We start from the raw sequence: 19,224 nt of genomic DNA on the forward strand, positions 1-19,224 counted from the left end.
TGAGCGTGAGCGTGAGCATGCGTGTGCGTGCAGCGCCACCTGGCGGACGGCCTGGGCTCTGCCTCCCACCGACCAGACCTTGTTCTCCCTTCCAGGGGAAGGAGGAATTCGAGAAGACCCAAAAGGAGCTGCTGGAAAAGGGCAACATTATGCGGCAGGGGAAAGGCCAGCTGGAGCTGCAGCAGGTGAGGCCCCCGCCGGGCTGGGGGGACCCTGGGCCAGAGACCAGGCTTCTCCCGGAATGGTGGCCTGGAATAGGGAGGCCACAGTTCCCGCCTGCCTGGGTGACTCCTGCCCTTGCTGTCCACCCCGGCCAGTCACTTCTCAACTCCATGATCATCTCCGTCTTTTTTTGTTGTTGGATTTTTTTTTTTTCTGGTACTGGGTTTGAACTCAGGGCCTCCCACTCGCTAAGCAGGTGCTCTACCATTTGAGTATATCTCAGTATACTACCTGGGTTTGTCTGGAACTCCTGGGCTCAAGTCACCTTCCCGCCTCGGTCCACTGAGGCACTGTTAGTGTGCAGCTGCACACCTGGCTTGGTTTTGTTTACCTCAACGTTTATTATCGGAGAACTGTCAGGGTGCTTGACTAGCATGCCTGAGGCCCTGGACACGATTTCCAGGTCTGCAGTGAACAGGTCCGATTAGGCTTTTATCAGCGTGGGTGTAGACCTGTGAATACGCCCTGCCCTCCACCAGCCCACGCCACCCCGAGGCCGCCCGTGCCTAGCTGCGAGTGGGGAGAGCCACTCTGCCTTCGTCTCCGGCATTCACCCCAGCACTAAACGGTCTTCATAAATTCCTTCTAAAGATCACATAATATCTGTCGTTGAGGGGCTGGGAACATGGCCTAGTGGCAAGAGTGCTTGCCTCGTATACATGAAGGCCTGGGTTTGATTCCTCAGCACCACATATATAGAAAAAGCCAGAAGTGGCGCTGTGGCTCAAGTGGCAGAGTGCTAGCCTTGAGCAAAAAGAAGCCAGGGACAGTGCTCAGGCCCTGAGTCCAAGGCCCAGGACTGGCCCAAAAAAAAAAAAAATCTGTCATTGAATGTTTACACTGTGCCCAGTTTTCCTTATTCTAGATATAGGTGCTCTCTTTATCTGCAGGCAAAGAGTTTGCTTCGTTTTTTTGAGTCATTTCCCAAGATAGGAAAGGGGTGTTTCTGAAAAACAGAGTGTTTTAAGTTCTTATTATGAGGGAATTTGAACATTTAAAATACAGGGTAATAAAAGACAGATATAATGCCCATGAAGATTCTCTCATCATATCTAACCTGCGGCCGGAGTGGAAGACAGAGGGAAGAGCCTGTCCCCTCCCCAGCCCTGGCCACAAAGAGGGGTCCTTTCTGCTGCCTCTCGGCTCCCAGTGGGCTGGCGGTGTGGGTGGGTGCCTCACGGGGGCGCTGTGGAGAGGCAGGGAATGGCAGGAGGAATGGAGATGAAGGTACAGTGTAGAGACAGTTGGACTGCCTGTGGCTTACTTATTTTTTACCAGTCCTGGGCCTTGAACTCAGGGCCTGAGCACTGTCCCTGGCTTCTTTTTGCTCAAGGCTGGCACTCTACCACTTGAGCCACAGCGCCGCTTCTGGCTTTTTCTATATATGTGGTGCTGAGGAATCAAACCCAGGGCTTCAGGTGTACGAGGCAAGCACCCTTGCCACCAGGCCCCATTCCCAGCCCCTGCCTGTGGCTTTAAGGAGTAGACATGTCCTCTCCCCTCCTTCCGTCCTGGGTCCTGGTACTGTGTCTTTCCCTCGGGGAGCCGCGTGCGGGGTGGCCGGGGCTGAGCGCCTGACCTTGCTTCTGTCCTGGCTTCCCCAGCTGAAGCAGTTTGAGCGGCTGGAGCAGGAGGTGTCTCGACCCATAGACCACGACCTGGCCAGCTGGACGCCCGCCCAGCCCCTGGCCCCGGGCCGGACGGGCGGCCTGGGCCCCTCGGACCGGCAGCTGCTGCTCTTCTACCTGGAGCAGTGCGAGGCCAACCTGAGCACACTGACGGACGCCGTGGAGGCCTTCTTCACCGCCGTGGCCACCAACCAGCCGCCCAAGATCTTCGTGGCGCACAGCAAGTTCGTCATCCTCAGCGCGCACAAGCTGGTGTTCATCGGGGACACGCTGTCCCGGCAGGCCAAGGCGGCCGACGTGCGCAGCCAGGTGACGCACCACAGCAACCTGCTCTGCGACCTGCTGCGCGCCATCGTGGCCACCACCAAGGCCGCGGCCCTGCAGTACCCCTCCCCCTCCGCGGCGCAGGACATGGTGGACAGGGTCAAGGAGCTGGGCCACAGCACCCAGCAGTTCCGCCGCGTGCTGGGCCAGCTGGCCGCCGCTTGAGAGCCGAGCGGACCGCGGGGAGCGCCGGATGCCCGAGCCCCGGGCCCCACGGTGGCCGTCCAGCCAGCGCCCGCCGGCTCGGGACAGGCCGCCCGCCGCGCCGGGGCCCAGCGCCCCCCCGTGCGGGCCGGGTGCGTAGTGACGGCGGGCTGGGCAGCGCCTCCCCCGGGCACCGGAGCGGGCGCCGGCCGCTGCTCGCCCCGCGAGGGCGCCGAGGGCCCGCACCGGCCGCGGGGCTCCAGGACAGGCCGGGCAGCGCCGCGGCGCCCCGCACCCGCGCCCGGGGAAAAGCCTCAGACACTATTTTTCCTAATTGATTTTCCAATCATTTGATTAATAGTCTACATTTAATAAAAGTTGAGGCAAAGCAGCTTCCTGCGTGACGAGGGAGAGGGGAGGCCGGGCGGGGCGGGGCGGTGAGGCCCCGTGCCCTGCCGCTGGGTGGGTGGGGAGGGCCGGGCAGAGCCTGCGCCCGGGAGGCCAGCGGGCCCCACCGCGAGAACGCAGCACTGCTGGCTCTTGGGCTCGCCCTCCCCCCGTGCAGACTCGAACTCCGAGTCCGGGCCCCGCCCCAGCCTCCTCTGCCCGGGCGAGTGCTCGACGGGGCTCCGGCGAGGGGGCAGGGCTGTACCCCCAGGCACTCGCCGTGTGTCAGTCCCGGTGCACACCAAGGCTTGGCCTGGCCTGTGGCTGCTGCCCCTGCCAGAGGACCCCAGCAGACAGCTCGGAGGCGGCCATGGTGTGGGCTTCCCTCCCCACAGCCCTGCTGGCCAGGCTTGGGCTGACGGGCGCTGTGGCCCGGGCTCCGGCTCTGTCGGGGGCTGGGAAGGCGGCAGCCCTGGAGCTGCGGGCGGGCGGCGTGGGGAAGAACCCCAGGTCCACAGGTGTGGGCGCAGCGACTCCCCCCCCCCCCGGCTCCCCCATGGCGGGGCCTCTGCCAACTGCTGCCCCAGGCCTTCCTGGCCCCCCACATCCGGGCACCTAGCTCCACCCCCATTCCACCTGCCTGACGGGAAGAGACACTGCTTGTCTAGCCCAGCCCAGCGCACGTCCAACCTCAGGAATGGAAGAGGCCCTCCAGAAAAGCCAGACAACACAACCCTGCTGGGGTTTCCTGGGTTTATTGGGGCGTGGAGGGGAGCAGGGCAGGGGCGAGCCCAGGGCGGGTCTAGGGGCTCAGTTGGCCCCCATGGTCTCCTTAATCCAGCACTCGAATGCAGCGACGCGGGTGAACACAGCCGGCTTGTCGGTTTCGCACTCTCGACTGCCCCAGGACACGATGCCCACCTGGGTCCAGACGCCCCCCTTCTGGCACACCAGGGGGCCCCCAGAGTCACCCTGCAGGGAGGGGGAAAAGGAGCCTTTGGTGTGCAGCCCGGGCAGCCCGGCCTCTGCGCATGCCCCCAGGACGCCTCTGCCTGCCTTCTGGGTGGGTTGGGAAGACTGCAGCAGCTGCTGTGGGTGGAAGTTTCTGGGAGCCTGGCCACCCCGGGGAGCGTCCGTGACAGAGCTCAGGGCGGCTGAGCGCGCGCGTGGGAGCGCCGGGCAGGCGGCCTGCTTCCCTCAGCCCCGCCGGGTCATGTGATCCCTCCCGCAGGGGCCCCGGCCCCCCACCCCCGCTGGGGCAGCCGAGCCCAGGGCCGCACCATGCACGGCGAGGACCCCTCTCCTCCGGCGCAGACCATGTCGTCCGTGACCTCGTCGCCCCAGTACTCCTGACACCGCGCCGTGGACACGAGGGGCAGCACTGCCTGGCGCAGCGTGTACCAGCTCTCGGGGACTAGAAGGCGGCGGGGGCGTGGTCAGCGCGCATGGCCACGCCCACCCGGAGGCCACGCCCACCCCGCCCCGCGGCCGGGGGCAGCACTGCCTGGCGCAGCGTGTACCAGCTCTCGGGGACTAGAAGGCGGCGGGGGCGTGGTCGGCGCGCCCGGCCCCGCCCACCAGGAGGCCCCGCCCACTCCGCCCCGCGGCTGGGGGCAGCACTGCCTGGCGCATCGTGTACGAGCTCTCGGGGGCTAGAAGGCGGCGGGGGCGTGGTCAGCGCGCATGGCCCCGCCTCGCGGCCGGGGGCAGCACTGCCTGGCGCGCAGCGTGTACGAGCTCTCCGGGTCCAGAAGGGCAGCGGGGGGCGTGGTCCTCAGTTCGGTCCGCCTACCCTCCGCCCCGCCCACCCTCCGCCCCGCCCACCCCCGCCCCGCGGGCGGGCACGCACCGGGCAGGAGCGTCTGTCCCCAGCCCGTGAGGACGCACGGCGTCCCGGGCGGGAAGTGGTCGCAGTGCCCGGCCAGGCGCACGGCAGACACGGTGTCGGAGAAGCGGGCCGGGCTGGCCAGCTTCAGCAGCGCGATGTCGTTGTGGACCGGGGAGATGCTGGCGTCCGGGGCCGTGAACACCTGCGGCGGCGCCCGGGGCCCAAGTGAGTGAGGCTGACGGAGGAGCCCGGGCTCTGACCTTCCGGGGACCCCCTCTTGCCCTGGGGTCCCATCCGGCAGGCCAGGCTACCTGTTCAATGTCCAGCACCTGCACGTCCTCCTCATCGGAGTCCAGGTCATACTCTCCCGCCACCACCTTGTCATCCGTCCTAGAAATCGGGCCGAGGAGGGGTGCGGTGGAGAGCGCGCCCGCTGCCCCCTCCGCCCCCTCCGCCCTACCGAGCCCCCGGCTGCCCGGGACTCACGTGACCATGCAGTGGGCGGCGGTGACCACCCAGTCCTCGCTGATCAGGGCGCCCCCGCAGAAGTGGATGCCATCTTTGTACTGGAGAAGCAGGAGAAGGGGGCAGCCCCTCCCACCAGGACAGCGCGCCCTGCTACCCACCACCCACACTGCGCCCCCCCACGCCCAGAATCCCCCTCACCTGAATGTACACCATCCAGGGCCAGGAGCCGGGGACAGCCTCCTCCCCCCCAACCACCCTGGACAGGCCGCTGACCACAGGAGGGATGGCGGGAATCCCGCAGCCTGGGGGAGGGCGCAGCGTCAGGATCCTGGCCACCCTGGAAGCCGAGCTCCGAGGACGGTGGTTCACAGGCAGCCTAAGCAGACGGCCCTGGAGACTCATCATCTCCAGTTAGCCACCAAAAACCCAGAAGTGGAGCAGTTGCTCGTGTGGTGGAGCACTAGCCTGGAGCAGAAAAGCTCAGGGACAGTACCCAGGCCCCGAGTTCAAGGCCCAGGACCAGCAAACACAAACCAAGTTTCCGAAGGGCAGGGTTTAGGGGGCCGAGCCACCAGTGTCCTGGCCCCCACACAGCCGCATCTGTCTCCTCCTCTGGAGGACGCAGACTACCTGGGCAGGCATGGGGAGTGGGGGTCCCGACTGCCAGGCTTGGAGGGGATTGGGGGGCCATGGGGGTGCTGGGACCCCTGTCATCCTCCCAACGCCCCCATGCAGCCATGAGGCCTGGGAGGGCAGGAGAGGACAGGGACTCTCTGGGGCTCACCGCACGGTGCCCAGCGGAACGGGGCGCAGAATGCGGCGAGGGGAACCCACCTTCCTGCCCGCCGAGGGCAGTGCCCAGGAGAGCCCAGCAGCCCAGGAGCCAGAGGCACGCCATGCTGACGCCGCCCGCGTGCGCCCGCCTGCCTGCTATATACCCCGGCAGCAGGCCGTTATCTGAGCGCTGGGGTGGAGCAGCCCTGCTGCGGGCGCGTGTCCAGTGGGCAGCGCGGGAGCCTGGGAGGGCAGCAGCTGCCGTCCGCGGCTGAGCCCGAGGCCAGGGGCTCAGGGCCACGACGGGGCCCAGCAGCAGCTCTCCACCCATCGCGGGGAGCTGCGGGCCCGCTGCCCTGGGGCAGGTTGAACACCCGGTGTGTTCCAGCCGTGTGGGCTGTGGGCAGAGCAGCTGGAAGGGCCGGGGGCTCGAGTACTAAGCAGCTTCTCTTCTGCTATGGGCATATGGCATCCGGGGGGGGACCAGCCAGGAGGGCCTCGTTATAGCACCTCAAAGCTGCTGTATCACCCCACAAATGCGGGGTGTCATCAGGATCAAGAGGTTCAGGCCCACAGGGAGCCTGGTTCGTGCTTTGGTTGGGTGGGTGGGTTGTTTCCTGGCCATTGTGGAACTGGGAGAAATTTGGGGGTGGCGTCAGATGCAGGACAGGCGCCCCCAGAGGTGCAGGGGTTGATCTCCCCTGGCGGCCTTTAATTTCCCCGCATGGTGTCTGATGCACTGATTCTAGCTCAGGGGTTTCAGCGTCAGACAGCTGGGCGGCCTCGAGCCACTCACTGTCTCTGATCTGTTCATTTCTCTTTTCCTTTTTTGTTCTAGTCCTGGGATTTGAACTCGGGGTTTTGTGTTTGTTTATGCTCATGGCTAGTGCCTTACCACTTGAGCCAAAGTGCCACTTTTGGCTTTTTAGTAGTTAATTGGAGATTAAAGTCCCATGGACTTTGACAAGTTCCACCATCCTCAGATCTCAGCCTCCTAGGACGCTAGGATTACGGGAGTGAGCCAACCCAGCCTGGCTGTATTTGTCTTTCTAGAATTAGTTGCCTGTTCGTGGCCTTCGCTCATTTTAGAAGATGAGCTAATGGGGCTGGAAGTATGGCCTAGTGGTAGAGTGCTCGCCTCGTATACATGAAGCCCTGGGTTCGATTCCTCAGCACCACATATACAGAAAAGGCCAGAAGTGGAGCTGTGGCTCAAGTGGTAGAGTGCTAGCCTTGAGTAAATAGAAGCCAGGGACAGTGCTCAGGCCCTGAGTTCAAGCCCCAGGACTGGCAAAAAAAAAAAAGATAAGCTAATGACAGAGAGTCGGCCACATGCATCAGGCGGGAAAGCAGGGCTCCAAGCACACTGTGGCCTGAATGAAGCCACGCTCACAGAAAGCCGGAGCTCATCCCGTCAAGCAGCTCACCAGGCCCCTCCTGGAACAGACCAGGGAACACAGGCCCCATTCAGCAAGCTGGCACTGGAGGAGGAGTGGGAGAAGTAGTTTGCCTTTGAGATCAATGTGCATCACCACCAGCTATTGTTATACTGATTTTATCTATTAGTGACACTGAGGCCAGGAGGTCTGCTCTTAAGGGGACAGTTAACAGCACTGTATACTGAGAAGACTGAGATGTGAGGACCAAGGCTCGAGGCCACTCCAGGCAGGAATGTCTGCGAGACTCTAACTTCCAGTTATTGGGCAAAAAAGCCAGAAGTGAAGCATTGGCTCCAATGGTAGGGTGCTAGCCATGAGGGAAAAGGTCAAATGAGGGTGACAGACTCTGGGTGCCTGCAAGGGGGGGCAGAGGAGAGAGAGAAGAAAAGAAAGGAAGATGGGGGAGGGAGGGAGAAAGATGCAAAGAAGGAAGGACAGAAGAAAGGGAGAGGGAGAGAAGAATGAGAAGGAAAAGGCAACTTTTGAACAGCCGGGGCCTCCCTGGAAGAGGACGAGGCAGCTGCCAGCGCTGGCGTCCCAGGCCCCTGGAAGACCCCCGGGCCCTGCAGAAGCCAAGTCCCCGGGCCGGGGCTGGGGAGCGGGGAGAGTCGGGCGGAGGAATGAGAAGCAGCCTGGGGAAGGCGCTGCGGGGTCTGGGACAGGAGGGGCGGGGCAGAAGCGGCGGCCCCGCCCCTCACCGCAGTCCCCGCCCCCACGGCGGCCACGCCCCTCATCCCCCGCCCCAAACTGTGGCCCCGTTTCTCGGGCCACGCCCCATGCGGCGGCCCCGCCCCAAAGCCCCACCCTAGTGCCCCGCCCCCACGCGGCGGCCCCTCCCCCAAGCCCCACCCAGGGCTCCGCCCCACGCGGCGGCCCCGCCCCCACGCGGCGGCCCCGCCCCATCTCGCTTCCTCCCCGAGTGGCCGTGGGAACCGGCAGGTGGCGCTGAGGGCCCCACCCGCGCCCTTCGGCCTTGGCCTTGGCCTTGGCCGCCGCGCCGCGGGCCCAGCGCCCTCGCTGCCCAGGCTGTGTACACATGGACGACGGCCGCGGGGCCGCGCGCCGGCTGCCGCTCTTCCCGCGAAGGCGCTGAGGGCCCGGGGCGGCGCCAGGCCAGGCCCGCACCCGGCACCCGGCACCCGGCACCCGGGAAAAGCCCCGAGAACTGCTTTTCCCTACGGATTTTCCAATCCTTCCTTTACCACAGTGCGAGCCGCGTGGTGCGCTGGGAGCGCGCGGCCCCGCCCTCGCGGGCCTAGGGGAGGGGGCGGGAGGGACGCGGGGAGGCGGGAGGGGGCCGCTGCGATGGGCAGGGCGGGGTGGGGAGCAGAGGCCTGGGGTCCGCCGAGGGACCCAGGCAGAGCAGGTGGGGAGCGCCCACAGGGGAGGCAGGCGCCGAGGACCGTCGTTTGTACTGCGTCCCTTCCCCCCCTCCCCCCCCCACCCCGTCTTCCCGCTGGAGCTTGAACTCCGGGCCTGAGCGCCGCCCCTGCTGGAGCTCAACCCCCCCAGTCACATCTCCCCCTCCAGCTTGCTTTCGAGGTGCAGTTTTTGCAGCTAGAGTCCGGGGGACCTTGGTGCCCAGACTGGCTTCGGGCCACAGTCCTCAGGCCTCAGGCTCCTGAGTAGCCAGAGCCTCGCTGGAAGGTTTATTCCGCGTGTCACTATGAGCAAGGGCAACTTACCACTTAACAAGAAGGGGGGGTAAGCTAGGTGCTTGTGATCGCTGAGGATGAGAACAGGGCCCTCACCTTCCAGCCTCCCTCATGCCCAGAACCCCTCAGCTCTGCCCCCGCACCCAGCACCCAGACAGCCTCCTGGGCAAATACCCTGGCCCCCACGGGGTGGCTCTCCTCTTCCCGGGAGGGGAAAGGGCTCCAGGGGGTTGCGGAAGAGCGAGCCCCAGGCACTCGCCGTGTGTCAGGCCCGTGCACACCAAGGCGTGGCCTGGCTGAGATGAGGACCGAGCTGGTGTCAGGCACGTGGCTGTGGATAGGATGGGAACAGCTTGTCTCCAGTTTCCAGACTCTTCCTTCTGGGTGCACTGCTTAAGGGGCAAGGGAGCCCCAATCCCCTTAGCCTGTAGGCCTCATGTGCCCCACGGGGGGAGGGGGGAGGAGTCCCCCGGGAGCCCCCCTGCAGCTGTGCGCCCTCTGAGCTCAGAGTCCCAGGCCGCTCCTCAGGTCCGGGGTGTTCCCGTGGCCTCCTTCCCGGCTTATCGGGCCATGGTCGGTGGGCGCACGACCCAGGCTGCCTGGGTGCCCGGGCCTCCTCTCCCCAACGCTGCTGCCCCTGCCAGAGGACCCCAGCAGACAGCTCGGAGGCGGCCATGGTGTGGGCTTCCCTCCCCACAGCCCTGCTGGCCACGCTTGGGCTGACGGGCGCTGTGGCCCGGGCTCCGGCTCTGTCGGGGGCTGGGAAGGCGGCAGCCCTGGAGCTGCGGGCGGGCGGCGTGGGGAAGAACCCCAGGTCCACAGGTGTGGGCGCAGCGACTCCCCCCGTCTGCTACCCCATGGCGGGGCCTCTGCCAACTGCTGCCCCAGGCCGCCCTGGCCCCCCCACATCCGGGCACCTAGCTCCACCCCCATTCCACCTGCCTGACGGGAAGAGACACTGCTTGTCTAGCCCAGCCCAGCGCACGTCCAACCTCAGGAATGGAAGAGGCCCTCCAGAAAAGCCAGACAACACAACCCTGCTGGGGTTTCCTGGGTTTATTGGGGCGTGGAGGGGAGCAGGGCAGGGGCGAGCCCAGGGCGGGTCTGGGGGCTCAGTTGGCCCCCATGGTCTCCTTAATCCAGCACTCGAATGCAGCGACGCGGGTGAACACAGCCGGCTTGTCGGTTTCGCACTCTCGACTGCCCCAGGACACGATGCCCACCTGGGTCCAGACGCCCCCCTTCTGGCACACCAGGGGGCCCCCAGAGTCGTCCTGCAGGGAGGGGGGAAAAGGAGCCTTTGGTGTGCAGCCCGGGCAGCCCGGCCTCTGCGCATGCCCCCAGGACGCCTCTGCCTGCCTTCTGGGTGGGTTGGGGAAGACTGCAGCAGCTGCTGTGGGTGGAAGTTTCTGGGAGCCTGGCCACCCCGGGGAGCGTCCGTGACAGAGCTCAGGGCGGCTGAGCGCACGCGTGGGAGCGCCGGGCAGGCGGCCTGCTTCCCTCAGCCCCGCCGGGTCATGTGATCCCTCCCGCAGGGGCCCCGGCCCCCCACCCCCGCTGGGGCAGCCGAGCCCAGGGCCGCACCATGCACGGCGAGGACCCCTCTCCTCCGGCGCAGACCATGTCGTCCGTGACCTCGTCGCCCCAGTACTCCTGACACCGCGCCGTGGACACCAGGGGCAGCACTGCCTGATGCAGCGTGTACCCGCTCTCGGGGACTAGAAGGCGGCGGGGGCGTGGTCAGCGCGCATGGCCACGCCCACCCGGAGGCCACGCCCACCCCGCCCCGCGGCCGGGGGCAGCACTGCCTGGCGCAGCGTGTACCAGCTCTCGGGGACTAGAAGGCGGCGGGGGCGTGGTCGGCGCGCCCGGCCCCGCCCACCAGGAGGCCCCGCCCACTCCGCCCCGCGGCTGGGGGCAGCACTGCCTGGCGCATCGTGTACGAGCTCTCGGGGACTAGAAGGGCGGCGGGGGCGTGGTCAGCGCGCCAGGCCCCGCCCACCCCGCCTCGCGGCCGGGGGCAGCACTGCCTGGCGCAGCGTGTATGAGCTCTCCGGGTCCAGAAGGGCAGCGGGGGGCGTGGTCCTCAGTTCGGTCCGCCCACCCTCCACCCCGCCGGGGCGGGCACGCACCGGGCAGGAGCGTCAGTCCCCAGCCCGTGAGGACGCACGGCGTCCCGGGCGGGAAGTGGTCGCAGTGCCCGGCCAGGCGCACGGCAGACACGGTGTCGGAGAAGCGGGCCGGGCTGGCCAGCTTCAGCAGCGCGATGTCGTTGTGGACCGGGGAGATGCTGGCGTCCGGGGCCGTGAACACCTGCGGCGGCGCCCGGGGCCCAAGTGAGCGAGGCTGACGGAGGAGCCCGGGCTCTGACCTTCCGGGGACCCCCTCTTGCCCTGGGGTCCCGTCCGGCAGGCCAGGCTACCTGTTCAATGTCCAGCACCTGCACGTCCTCCTCATCGGAGTCCAGGTCATACTCTCCCGCCACCACCTTGTCATCCGTCCTAGAAATCGGGCCGAGGAGGGGTGCGGTGGAGAGCGCGCCCGCTGCCCCCTCCGCCCTACCGAGCCCCCGGCTGCCCGGGACTCACGTGACCATGCAGTGGGCGGCGGTGACCACCCAGTCCTCGCTGATCAGGGCGCCCCCGCAGAAGTGGATGCCATCTTTGTACTGGAGAAGCAGGAGAAGGGGGCAGCCCCTCCCACCAGGACAGCGCGCCCTGCTACCCACCACCCACACTGCGCCCCCCCCCACGCCCAGAATCCCCCTCACCTGAATGTACACCATCCAGGGCCAGGAGCCGGGGACAGCCTCCTCCCCCCCAACCACCCTGGACAGGCCGCTGACCACAGGAGGGATGGCGGGAATCCCGCAGCCTGGGGGAGGGCGCAGCGTCAGGATCCTGGCCACCCTGGAAGCCGAGCTCCGAGGACGGTGGTTCACAGGCAGCCTAAGCAGACGGCCCTGGAGACTCATCATCTCCAGTTAGCCACCAAAAACCCAGAAGTGGAGCAGTTGCTCGTGTGGTGGAGCACTAGCCTGGAGCAGAAAAGCTCAGGGACAGTACCCAGGCCCCGAGTTCAAGGCCCAGGACCAGCAAACACAAACCAAGTTTCCGAAGGGCAGGGTTTAGGGGGCCGAGCCACCAGTGTCCTGGCCCCCACACAGCCGCATCTGTCTCCTCCTCTGGAGGACGCAGACTACCTGGGCAGGCATGGGGAGTGGGGTCCCGACTGCCAGGCTTGGAGGGGATTTGGGGGACCATGGGGGTGCTGGGACCCCTGTCATCCTCCCAACGCCCCCATGCAGCCATGAGGTCTGGGAGGGCAGGAGAGGACAGGGACTCTCTGGGGCTCACCGCACGGTGCCCAGCGGAACGGGGCACAGAATGGGGCGAGGGGAACCCACCTTCCTGCCCGCCGAGGGCAGTGCCCAGGAGAGCCCAGCAGCCCAGGAGCCAGAGGCACGCCATGCTGACGCCGCCCGCGTGCGCCCGCCTGCCTGCTATATACCCCGGCAGCAGGCCGTTATCTGAGCGCTGGGGTGGAGCAGCCCTGCTGCGGGCGCGTGTCCAGTGGGCAGCGCGGGAGCCTGGGAGGGCAGCAGCTGCCGTCCGCGGCTGAGCCCGAGGCCAGGGGCTCAGGGCCACGACGGGGCCCAGCAGCAGCTCTCCACCCATCGCGGGGAGCTGCGGGCCCGCTGCCCCGGCAGGTTGAACACCCGGTGTGTTCCAGCCGTGTGGGCTGTGGGCAGAGCAGCTGGAAGGTCCGGGGGCTCGACTACTAAGCAGCTTCTCTTCTGCTGTGGGCATATGGCATCCGGGGGGACCAGCCAGGAGGGTCTCGTTATAGCACCTCAAAGCTGCTGTATCACCCCACAAATGCGGGGTGTCATCAGGATCAAGAGGTTCAGGCCCACAGGGAGCCTGGTTCGTGCTTTGGTTGGGTGGGTGGGTTGTTTCCTGGCCATTGTGGAACTGGGAGAAATTTGGGGGTGGCGTCAGATGCAGGACAGGCGCCCCCAGAGGTGCAGGGGTTGATCTCCCGTGGCGGCCTTTAATTTCCCCGCATGGTGTCTGATGCACTGGTTCTAGCTCAGGGGTTTCAGCGTCAGACAGCTGGGCGGCTTCGAGCCACTCACTGTCTCTGATCTGTTCATTTCTCTTTTCCTTTTTTGTTCTAGTCCTGGGATTTGAACTCGGGGTTTTGTGTTTGTTTATGCTCATGGCTAGTGCCTTACCACTTGAGCCAAAGTGCCACTTTTGGCTTTTTAGTAGTTAATTGGAGATTAAAGTCCCATGGACTTTGACAAGTTCCACCATCCTCAGATCTCAGCCTCCTAGGACGCTAGGATTACGGGAGTGAGCCACCCCAGCCTGGCTGTATTTGTCTTTCTCGAATTAGTTGCCTGTTCGTGGCCTTGGCTCATTTTAGATGAGCTAATGGGGCTGGAAGTATGGCCTAGTGGTAGAGTGCTCGCCTCGTATACATGAAGCCCTGGGTTCGATTCCTCAGCACCACATATATAGAAAAGGCCAGAAGTGGTGCTGTGGCTCAAGTGGTAGAGTGCTAGCCTTGAGTAAATAGAAGCCAGGGTCAGTGCTCAGGCCCTGAGTTCAAGCCCCAGGACTGGCCAAAAAAAAAAAAAAAAAAGATAAGCTAATGACAGAGAGTCGGCCACATGCATCAGGCGGGAAAGCAGGGCTCCAAGCACACTGTGGCCTGAATGAAGCCACGCTCACAGAAAGCCGGAGCTCATCCCGTCAAGCAGCTCACCAGGCCCCTCCTGGAACAGACCAGGGAACACAGGCCCCATTCAGCAAGCTGGCACTGGGGGAGGAGTGGGAGAAGTAGTTTGCCTTTGAGATCAATGTGCATGACCACCAGCTATTGTTATACTGATTTTATCTATTAGTGACACTGAGGCCAGGAGGTCTGCTCTTAAGGGGACAGTTAACAGCACTGTATACTGAGAAGACTGAGATGTGAGGACCAAGGCTCGAGGCCACTCCAGGCAGGAACGTCTGCGAGACTCTAACTTCCAGTTATTGGGCAAAAAAGCCAGAAGTGAAGCAGTGGCTCCAATGGTAGGGTGCTAGCCATGAGGGAAAAGGTCAAATGAGGGTGACAGACTCTGGGTGCCTGCAAGGGGGGGCAGAGGAGAGAGAGAAGAAAAGAAAGGAAGATGGGGGAGGGAGGGAGAAAGATGCAAAGAAGGAAGGACAGAAGAAAGGGAGAGGGAGAGAAGAATGAGAAGGAAAAGGCAACTTTTGAACAGCCGGGGCCTCCCTGGAAGAGGACGAGGCAGCTGCCAGCGCTGGCGTCCCAGGCCCCTGGAAGACCCCCGGGCCCTGCAGAAGCCAAGTCCCCGGGCCGGGGCTGGGGAGCAGGGAGAGTCGGGCGGAGGAATGAGAAGCAGCCTGGGGAAGGCGCTGCGGGGTCTGGGACAGGAGGGGCGGGGCAGAAGCGGCGGCCCCGCCCCTCCCCGCAGTCCCCGCCCCACACGGCGGCCACGCCCCTCACCCCCCGCCCCAAACTGTGGCCCCGTTTCTCGGGCCCCGCCCCATGCGGCGGCCCCGCCCCAAAGCCCCACCCTAGTGCCCCGCCCCCACGCGGCGGCCCCGCCCCCACGCGGCGGCCCCGCCCCATCTCGCTCCCTCCCCGAGTGGCCGTGGGAACCGGCAGGTGGCGCTGAGGGCCCCACCCGCGCCCTTCGGCCTTGGCCTTGGCCTTGGCCGCCGCGCCGCGGGCCCAGCGCCCTCGCTGCCCAGGCTGTGTACACATGGACGACGGCCGCGGGGCCGCGCGCCGGCTGCCGCTCTTCCCGCGAAGGCGCTGAGGGCCCGGGGCGGCGCCAGGCCAGGCCCGCACCCGGCACCCGGCACCCGGCACCCGGGAAAAGCCCCGAGAACTGCTTTTCCCTACGGATTTTCCAATCCTTCCTTTACCACAGTGCGAGCCGCGTGGTGCGCTGGGAGCGCGCGGCCCCGCCCTCGCGGGCCTAGGGGAGGGGGCGGGAGGGACGCGGGGAGGCGGGAGGGGGCCGCTGCGATGGGCAGGGCGGGGTGGGGAGCAGAGGCCTGGGCGGAGCCTGCGCTGGAGAGCCGCGGTCCGCCGAGGGACCCAGGCAGAGCAGGCGGGGAGCGCCCACAGGGGAGGCAGGCGCCGAGGACCGTCGTTTGTACTGCGTCCCTTCCCCCCCTCCCCCCCCCCCCCCCCGTCTTCCCGCTGGAGCTTGAACTCCGGGCCTGAGCGCCGCCCCTGCTGGAGCTCAACCCCCCCAGTCACATCTCCCCCTCCAGCTTGCTTTCGAGGTGCAGTTTTTGCAGCTAGAGTCCGGGGGACCTTGGTGCCCAGACTGGCTTCGGGCCACAGTCCTCAGGCCTCAGGCTCCTGAGTAGCCAGAGCCTCGCTGGAAGGTTTATTCCGCGTGTCACTATGAGCAAGGGCAACTTACCACTTAACAAGAAGGGGGGGTAAGCTAGGTGCTTGTGATCGCTGAGGATGAGAACAGGGCCCTCACCTTCCAGCCTCCCTCATGCCCAGAACCCCTCAGCTCTGCCCCCGCACCCAGCACCCAGACAGCCTCCTGGGCAAATACCCTGGCCCCCACGGGGTGGCTCTCCTCTTCCCGGGAGGGGAAAGGGCTCCAGGGGGTTGCGGAAGAGCGAGCCCCAGGCACTCGCCGTGTGTCAGGCCCGTGCACACCAAGGCGTGGCCTGGCTGAGATGAGGACCGAGCTGGTGTCAGGCACGTGGCTGTGGATAGGATGGGAACAGCTTGTCTCCAGTTTCCAGACTCTTCCTTCTGGGTGCACTGCTTAGGGGGCAAGGGAGCCCCAATCCCCTTAGCCTGTAGGCCTCATGTGCCCCACGGGGGGGAGGGGGGAGGAGTCCCCCGGGAGCCCCCCTGCAGCTGTGCGCCCTCTGAGCTCAGAGTCCCAGGCCGCTCCTCAGGTCCGGGGTGTTCCCGTGGCCTCCTTCCCGGCTTATCGGGCCATGGTCGGTGGGCGCACGACCCAGGCTGCCTGGGTGCCCGGGCCTCCTCTCCCCAACGCTGCTGCCCCTGCCAGAGGACCCCAGCAGACAGCTCGGAGGCGGCCATGGTGTGGGCTTCCCTCCCCACAGCCCTGCTGGCCAGGCTTGGGCTGACGGGCGCTGTGGCCCGGGCTCCGGCTCTGTCGGGGGCTGGGAAGGCGGCAGCCCTGGAGCTGCGGGCGGGCGGCGTGGGGAAGAACCCCAGGTCCACAGGTGTGGGCGCAGCGACTCCCCCCGTCTGCTCCCCCATGGCGGGGCCTCTGCCAACTGTTGCCCCAGGCCGCCCTGGCCCCCCCACATCCGGGCACCTAGCTCCACCCCCATTCCACCTGCCTGACGGGAAGGGACACTGCTTGTCTAGCCCAGCCCAGCGCACGTCCAACCTCAGGAATGGAAGAGGCCCTCCAGAAAAGCCAGACAACACAACCCTGCTGGGGTTTCCTGGGTTTATTGGGGCGTGGAGGGGAGCAGGGCAGGGGCGAGCCCAGGGCGGGTCTGGGGGCTCAGTTGGCCCCCATGGTCTCCTTAATCCAGCACTCGAATGCAGGGACGCGGGTGAACACAGCCGGCTTGTCGGTTTCGCACTCTCGACTGCCCCAGGACACGATGCCCACCTGGGTCCAGACGCCCCCCTTCTGGCACACCAGGGGGCCCCCAGAGTCGTCCTGCAGGGAGGGGGGAAAAGGAGCCTTTGGTGGGCAGCCCGGGCAGCCCGGCCTCTGCGCATGCCCCCAGGACGCCTCTGCCTGCCTTCTGGGTGGGTTGGGGAAGATTGCAGCAGCTGCTGTGGGTGGAAGTTTCTGGGAGCCTGGCCCACCCCGGGGAGCGTCCGTGACAGAGCTCAGGGCGGCTGAGCGCGCGCGTGGGAGCGCCGGGCAGGCGGCCTGCTTCCCTCAGCCCCGCCGGGTCATGTGATCCCTCCCGCAGGGGCCCCGGCCCCCCACCCCCGCTGGGGCAGCCGAGCCCAGGGCCGCACCATGCACGGCGAGGACCCCTCTCCTCCGGCGCAGACCATGTCGTCCGTGACCTCGTCGCCCCAGTACTCCTGACACCGCGCCGTGGACACGAGGGGCAGCACTGCCTGGCGCAGCGTGTACCCGCTCTCGGGGACTAGAAGGGCGGCGGGGGCGTGGTCAGCGCGCCAGGCCCCGCCCACCCCGCCTCGCGGCCGGGGGCAGCACTGCCTGGCGCAGCGTGTATGAGCTCTCCGGGTCCAGAAGGGCAGCGGGGGGCGTGGTCCTCAGTTCGGTCCGCCCACCCTCCACCCCGCCGGGGCGGGCACGCACCGGGCAGGAGCGTCAGTCCCCAGCCCGTGAGGACGCACGGCGTTCCGGGCGGGAAGTGGTCGCAGTGCCCGGCCAGGCGCACGGCAGACACGGTGTCGGAGAAGCGGGCCGGGCTGGCCAGCTTCAGCAGCGCGATGTCGTTGTGGACCGGGGAGATGCTGGCGTCCGGGGCCGTGAACACCTGCGGCGGCGCCCGGGGCCCAAGTGAGCGAGACTGACGGAGGAGCCCGGGCTCTGACCTTCCGGGGACCCCCTCTTGCCCTGGGGTCCCATCCGGCAGGCCAGGCTACCTGTTCAATGTCCAGCACCTGCACGTCCTCCTCATCGGAGTCCAGGTCATACTCTCCCGCCACCACCTTGTCATCCGTCCTAGAAATCGGGCCGAGGAGGGGTGCGGTGGAGAGCGCGCCCGCTGCCCCCTCCGCCCTACCGAGCCCCCGGCTGCCCGGGACTCACGTGACCATGCAGTGGGCGGCGGTGACCACCCAGTCCTCGCTGATCAGGGCGCCCCCGCAGAAGTGGATGCCATCTTTGTACTGGAGAAGCAGGAGAAGGGGGCAGCCCCTCCCACCAGGACAGCGCGCCCTGCTACCCACCACCCACACTGCGCCCCCCCCACGCCCAGAATCCCCCTCACCTGAATGTACACCATCCAGGGCCAGGAGCCGGGGACAGCCTCCTCCCCCCCAACCACCCTGGACAGGCCGCTGACCACAGGAGGGATGGCGGGAATCCCGCAGCCTGGGGGAGGGCGCAGCGTCAGGATCCTGGCCACCCTGGAAGCCGAGCTCCGAGGACGGTGGTTCACAGGCAGCCTAAGCAGACGGCCCTGGAGACTCATCATCTCCAGTTAGCCACCAAAAACCCAGAAGTGGAGCAGTTGCTCGTGTGGTGGAGCACTAGCCTGGAGCAGAAAAGCTCAGGGACAGTACCCAGGCCCCGAGTTCAAGGCCCAGGACCAGCAAACACAAACCAAGTTTCCGAAGGGCAGGGTTTAGGGGGCCGAGCCACCAGTGTCCTGGCCCCCACACAGCCGCATCTGTCTCCTCCTCTGGAGGACGCAGACTACCTGGGCAGGCATGGGGAGTGGGGTCCCGACTGCCAGGCTTGGAGGGGATTTGGGGGACCATGGGGGTGCTGGGACCCCTGTCATCCTCCCAACGCCCCCATGCAGCCATGAGGTCTGGGAGGGCAGGAGAGGACAGGGACTCTCTGGGGCTCACCGCACGGTGCCCAGCGGAACGGGGCACAGAATGGGGCGAGGGGAACCCACCTTCCTGCCCGCCGAGGGCAGTGCCCAGGAGAGCCCAGCAGCCCAGGAGCCAGAGGCACGCCATGCTGACGCCGCCCGCGTGCGCCCGCCTGCCTGCTATATACCCCGGCAGCAGGCCGTTATCTGAGCGCTGGGGTGGAGCAGCCCTGCTGCGGGCGCGTGTCCAGTGGGCAGCGCGGGAGCCTGGGAGGGCAGCAGCTGCCGTCCGCGGCTGAGCCCGAGGCCAGGGGCTCAGGGCCACGACGGGGCCCAGCAGCAGCTCTCCACCCATCGCGGGGAGCTGCGGGCCCGCTGCCCCGGCAGGTTGAACACCCGGTGTGTTCCAGCCGTGTGGGCTGTGGGCAGAGCAGCTGGAAGGTCCGGGGGCTCGACTACTAAGCAGCTTCTCTTCTGCTGTGGGCATATGGCATCCGGGGGGACCAGCCAGGAGGGTCTCGTTATAGCACCTCAAAGCTGCTGTATCACCCCACAAATGCGGGGGTGTCATCAGGATCAAGAGGTTCAGGCCCACAGGGAGCCTGGTTCGTGCTTTGGTTGGGTGGGTGGGTTGTTTCCTGGCCATTGTGGAACTGGGAGAAATTTGGGGGTGGCGTCAGATGCAGGACAGGCGCCCCAGAGGTGCAGGGGTTGATCTCCCGTGGCGGCCTTTAATTTCCCCGCATGGTGTCTGATGCACTGGTTCTAGCTCAGGGGTTTCAGCGTCAGACAGCTGGGCGGCTTCGAGCCACTCACTGTCTCTGATCTGTTCATTTCTCTTTTCCT

General features: G+C 66.2%; 4 protein-coding genes across 4 annotated transcripts in view; 1 reads left to right on the forward strand and 3 right to left on the reverse strand.

Annotated features, from left to right (window-relative positions):
• The window catches only part of Bcar1 (BCAR1 scaffold protein, Cas family member), a 33,334-nt gene extending 30,625 nt beyond the window's left edge, over positions 1-2,709 (forward strand). Inside the window, 2 exon segments of the mRNA XM_048355112.1 lie at positions 96-185; positions 1,827-2,709. Of these exon segments, the coding sequence (XP_048211069.1) occupies positions 96-185; positions 1,827-2,339 (603 nt within the window). The 3' untranslated portion in view covers positions 2,340-2,709.
• A 798-nt stretch (positions 2,710-3,507) lies between these two features.
• Positions 3,508-5,899, reverse strand: LOC125357871 (chymotrypsinogen B2-like). The gene is made up of 8 exons (XM_048354730.1): positions 5,848-5,899; positions 5,200-5,303; positions 5,020-5,099; positions 4,845-4,923; positions 4,555-4,735; positions 4,182-4,442; positions 3,986-4,119; positions 3,508-3,677 (listed from the first exon to the last, which is right to left on the reverse strand). The coding sequence occupies exons 1-8, from the start codon at positions 5,897-5,899 to the stop codon at positions 3,516-3,518; spliced, it is 1,053 nt and encodes a 350-aa protein (XP_048210687.1). The 3' UTR covers positions 3,508-3,515.
• A 4,025-nt stretch (positions 5,900-9,924) lies between these two features.
• On the reverse strand, positions 9,925-12,339 carry LOC125357872 (chymotrypsinogen B2-like). Its single transcript, XM_048354731.1, has 8 exons — positions 12,288-12,339; positions 11,640-11,743; positions 11,458-11,537; positions 11,292-11,370; positions 11,002-11,182; positions 10,769-10,825; positions 10,454-10,587; positions 9,925-10,143 (listed from the first exon to the last, which is right to left on the reverse strand). Exons 1-8 carry the CDS (start codon positions 12,337-12,339, stop codon positions 9,982-9,984), a joined length of 849 nt encoding a protein of 282 aa, XP_048210688.1. The 3' UTR covers positions 9,925-9,981.
• Positions 12,340-16,242: 3,903 nt separating this feature from the next.
• On the reverse strand, positions 16,243-18,526 carry LOC125357873 (chymotrypsinogen B2-like). The gene is made up of 7 exons (XM_048354732.1): positions 18,475-18,526; positions 17,827-17,930; positions 17,646-17,725; positions 17,480-17,558; positions 17,190-17,370; positions 16,880-17,013; positions 16,243-16,568 (listed from the first exon to the last, which is right to left on the reverse strand). Exons 1-7 carry the CDS (start codon positions 18,524-18,526, stop codon positions 16,407-16,409), a joined length of 792 nt encoding a protein of 263 aa, XP_048210689.1. The 3' UTR covers positions 16,243-16,406.
• Positions 18,527-19,224: the final 698 nt, after the last annotated feature.

This window comes from Perognathus longimembris, chromosome 10 (genome assembly GCF_023159225.1).
Source record: "Perognathus longimembris pacificus isolate PPM17 chromosome 10, ASM2315922v1, whole genome shotgun sequence".
In the NCBI taxonomy this organism is placed as follows: domain Eukaryota; kingdom Metazoa; phylum Chordata; class Mammalia; order Rodentia; family Heteromyidae; genus Perognathus; species Perognathus longimembris.

What these genes read in the sequence shown, in the direction of transcription:
- LOC125357871 (XM_048354730.1), bottom strand. Translation starts at nt 5,899, where the DNA reads ATGGCGTGCCTCTGGCTCCTGGGCTGCTGGGCTCTCCTGGGCACTGCC. An exon ending in GCCGCCCACTGCATGGTCAC is followed by an intron (nt 4,924 to 5,019) that starts GTGAGTCCCGGG and finishes CCCGATTTCTAG; the next exon opens with GACGGATGACAAGGTGGTGG. An exon ending in AGGTGCTGGACATTGAACAG is followed by an intron (nt 4,736 to 4,844) that starts GTAGCCTGGCCT and finishes GCGCCGCCGCAG; the next exon opens with GTGTTCACGGCCCCGGACGC.
- LOC125357872 (XM_048354731.1), bottom strand. Translation starts at nt 12,339, where the DNA reads ATGGCGTGCCTCTGGCTCCTGGGCTGCTGGGCTCTCCTGGGCACTGCC. An exon ending in CCTGGATGGTGTACATTCAG is followed by an intron (nt 11,538 to 11,639) that starts GTGAGGGGGATT and finishes CTGCTTCTCCAG; the next exon opens with TACAAAGATGGCATCCACTT. An exon ending in GCCGCCCACTGCATGGTCAC is followed by an intron (nt 11,371 to 11,457) that starts GTGAGTCCCGGG and finishes CCCGATTTCTAG; the next exon opens with GACGGATGACAAGGTGGTGG.
- LOC125357873 (XM_048354732.1), bottom strand. Translation starts at nt 18,526, where the DNA reads ATGGCGTGCCTCTGGCTCCTGGGCTGCTGGGCTCTCCTGGGCACTGCC. An exon ending in TCTCCTGGGCACTGCCCTCG is followed by an intron (nt 17,931 to 18,474) that starts GCGGGCAGGAAG and finishes GCCCTCCCCCAG; the next exon opens with GCTGCGGGATTCCCGCCATC. An exon ending in GGGACTGACGCTCCTGCCCG is followed by an intron (nt 17,014 to 17,189) that starts GTGCGTGCCCGC and finishes CCGCCCTTCTAG; the next exon opens with TCCCCGAGAGCGGGTACACG.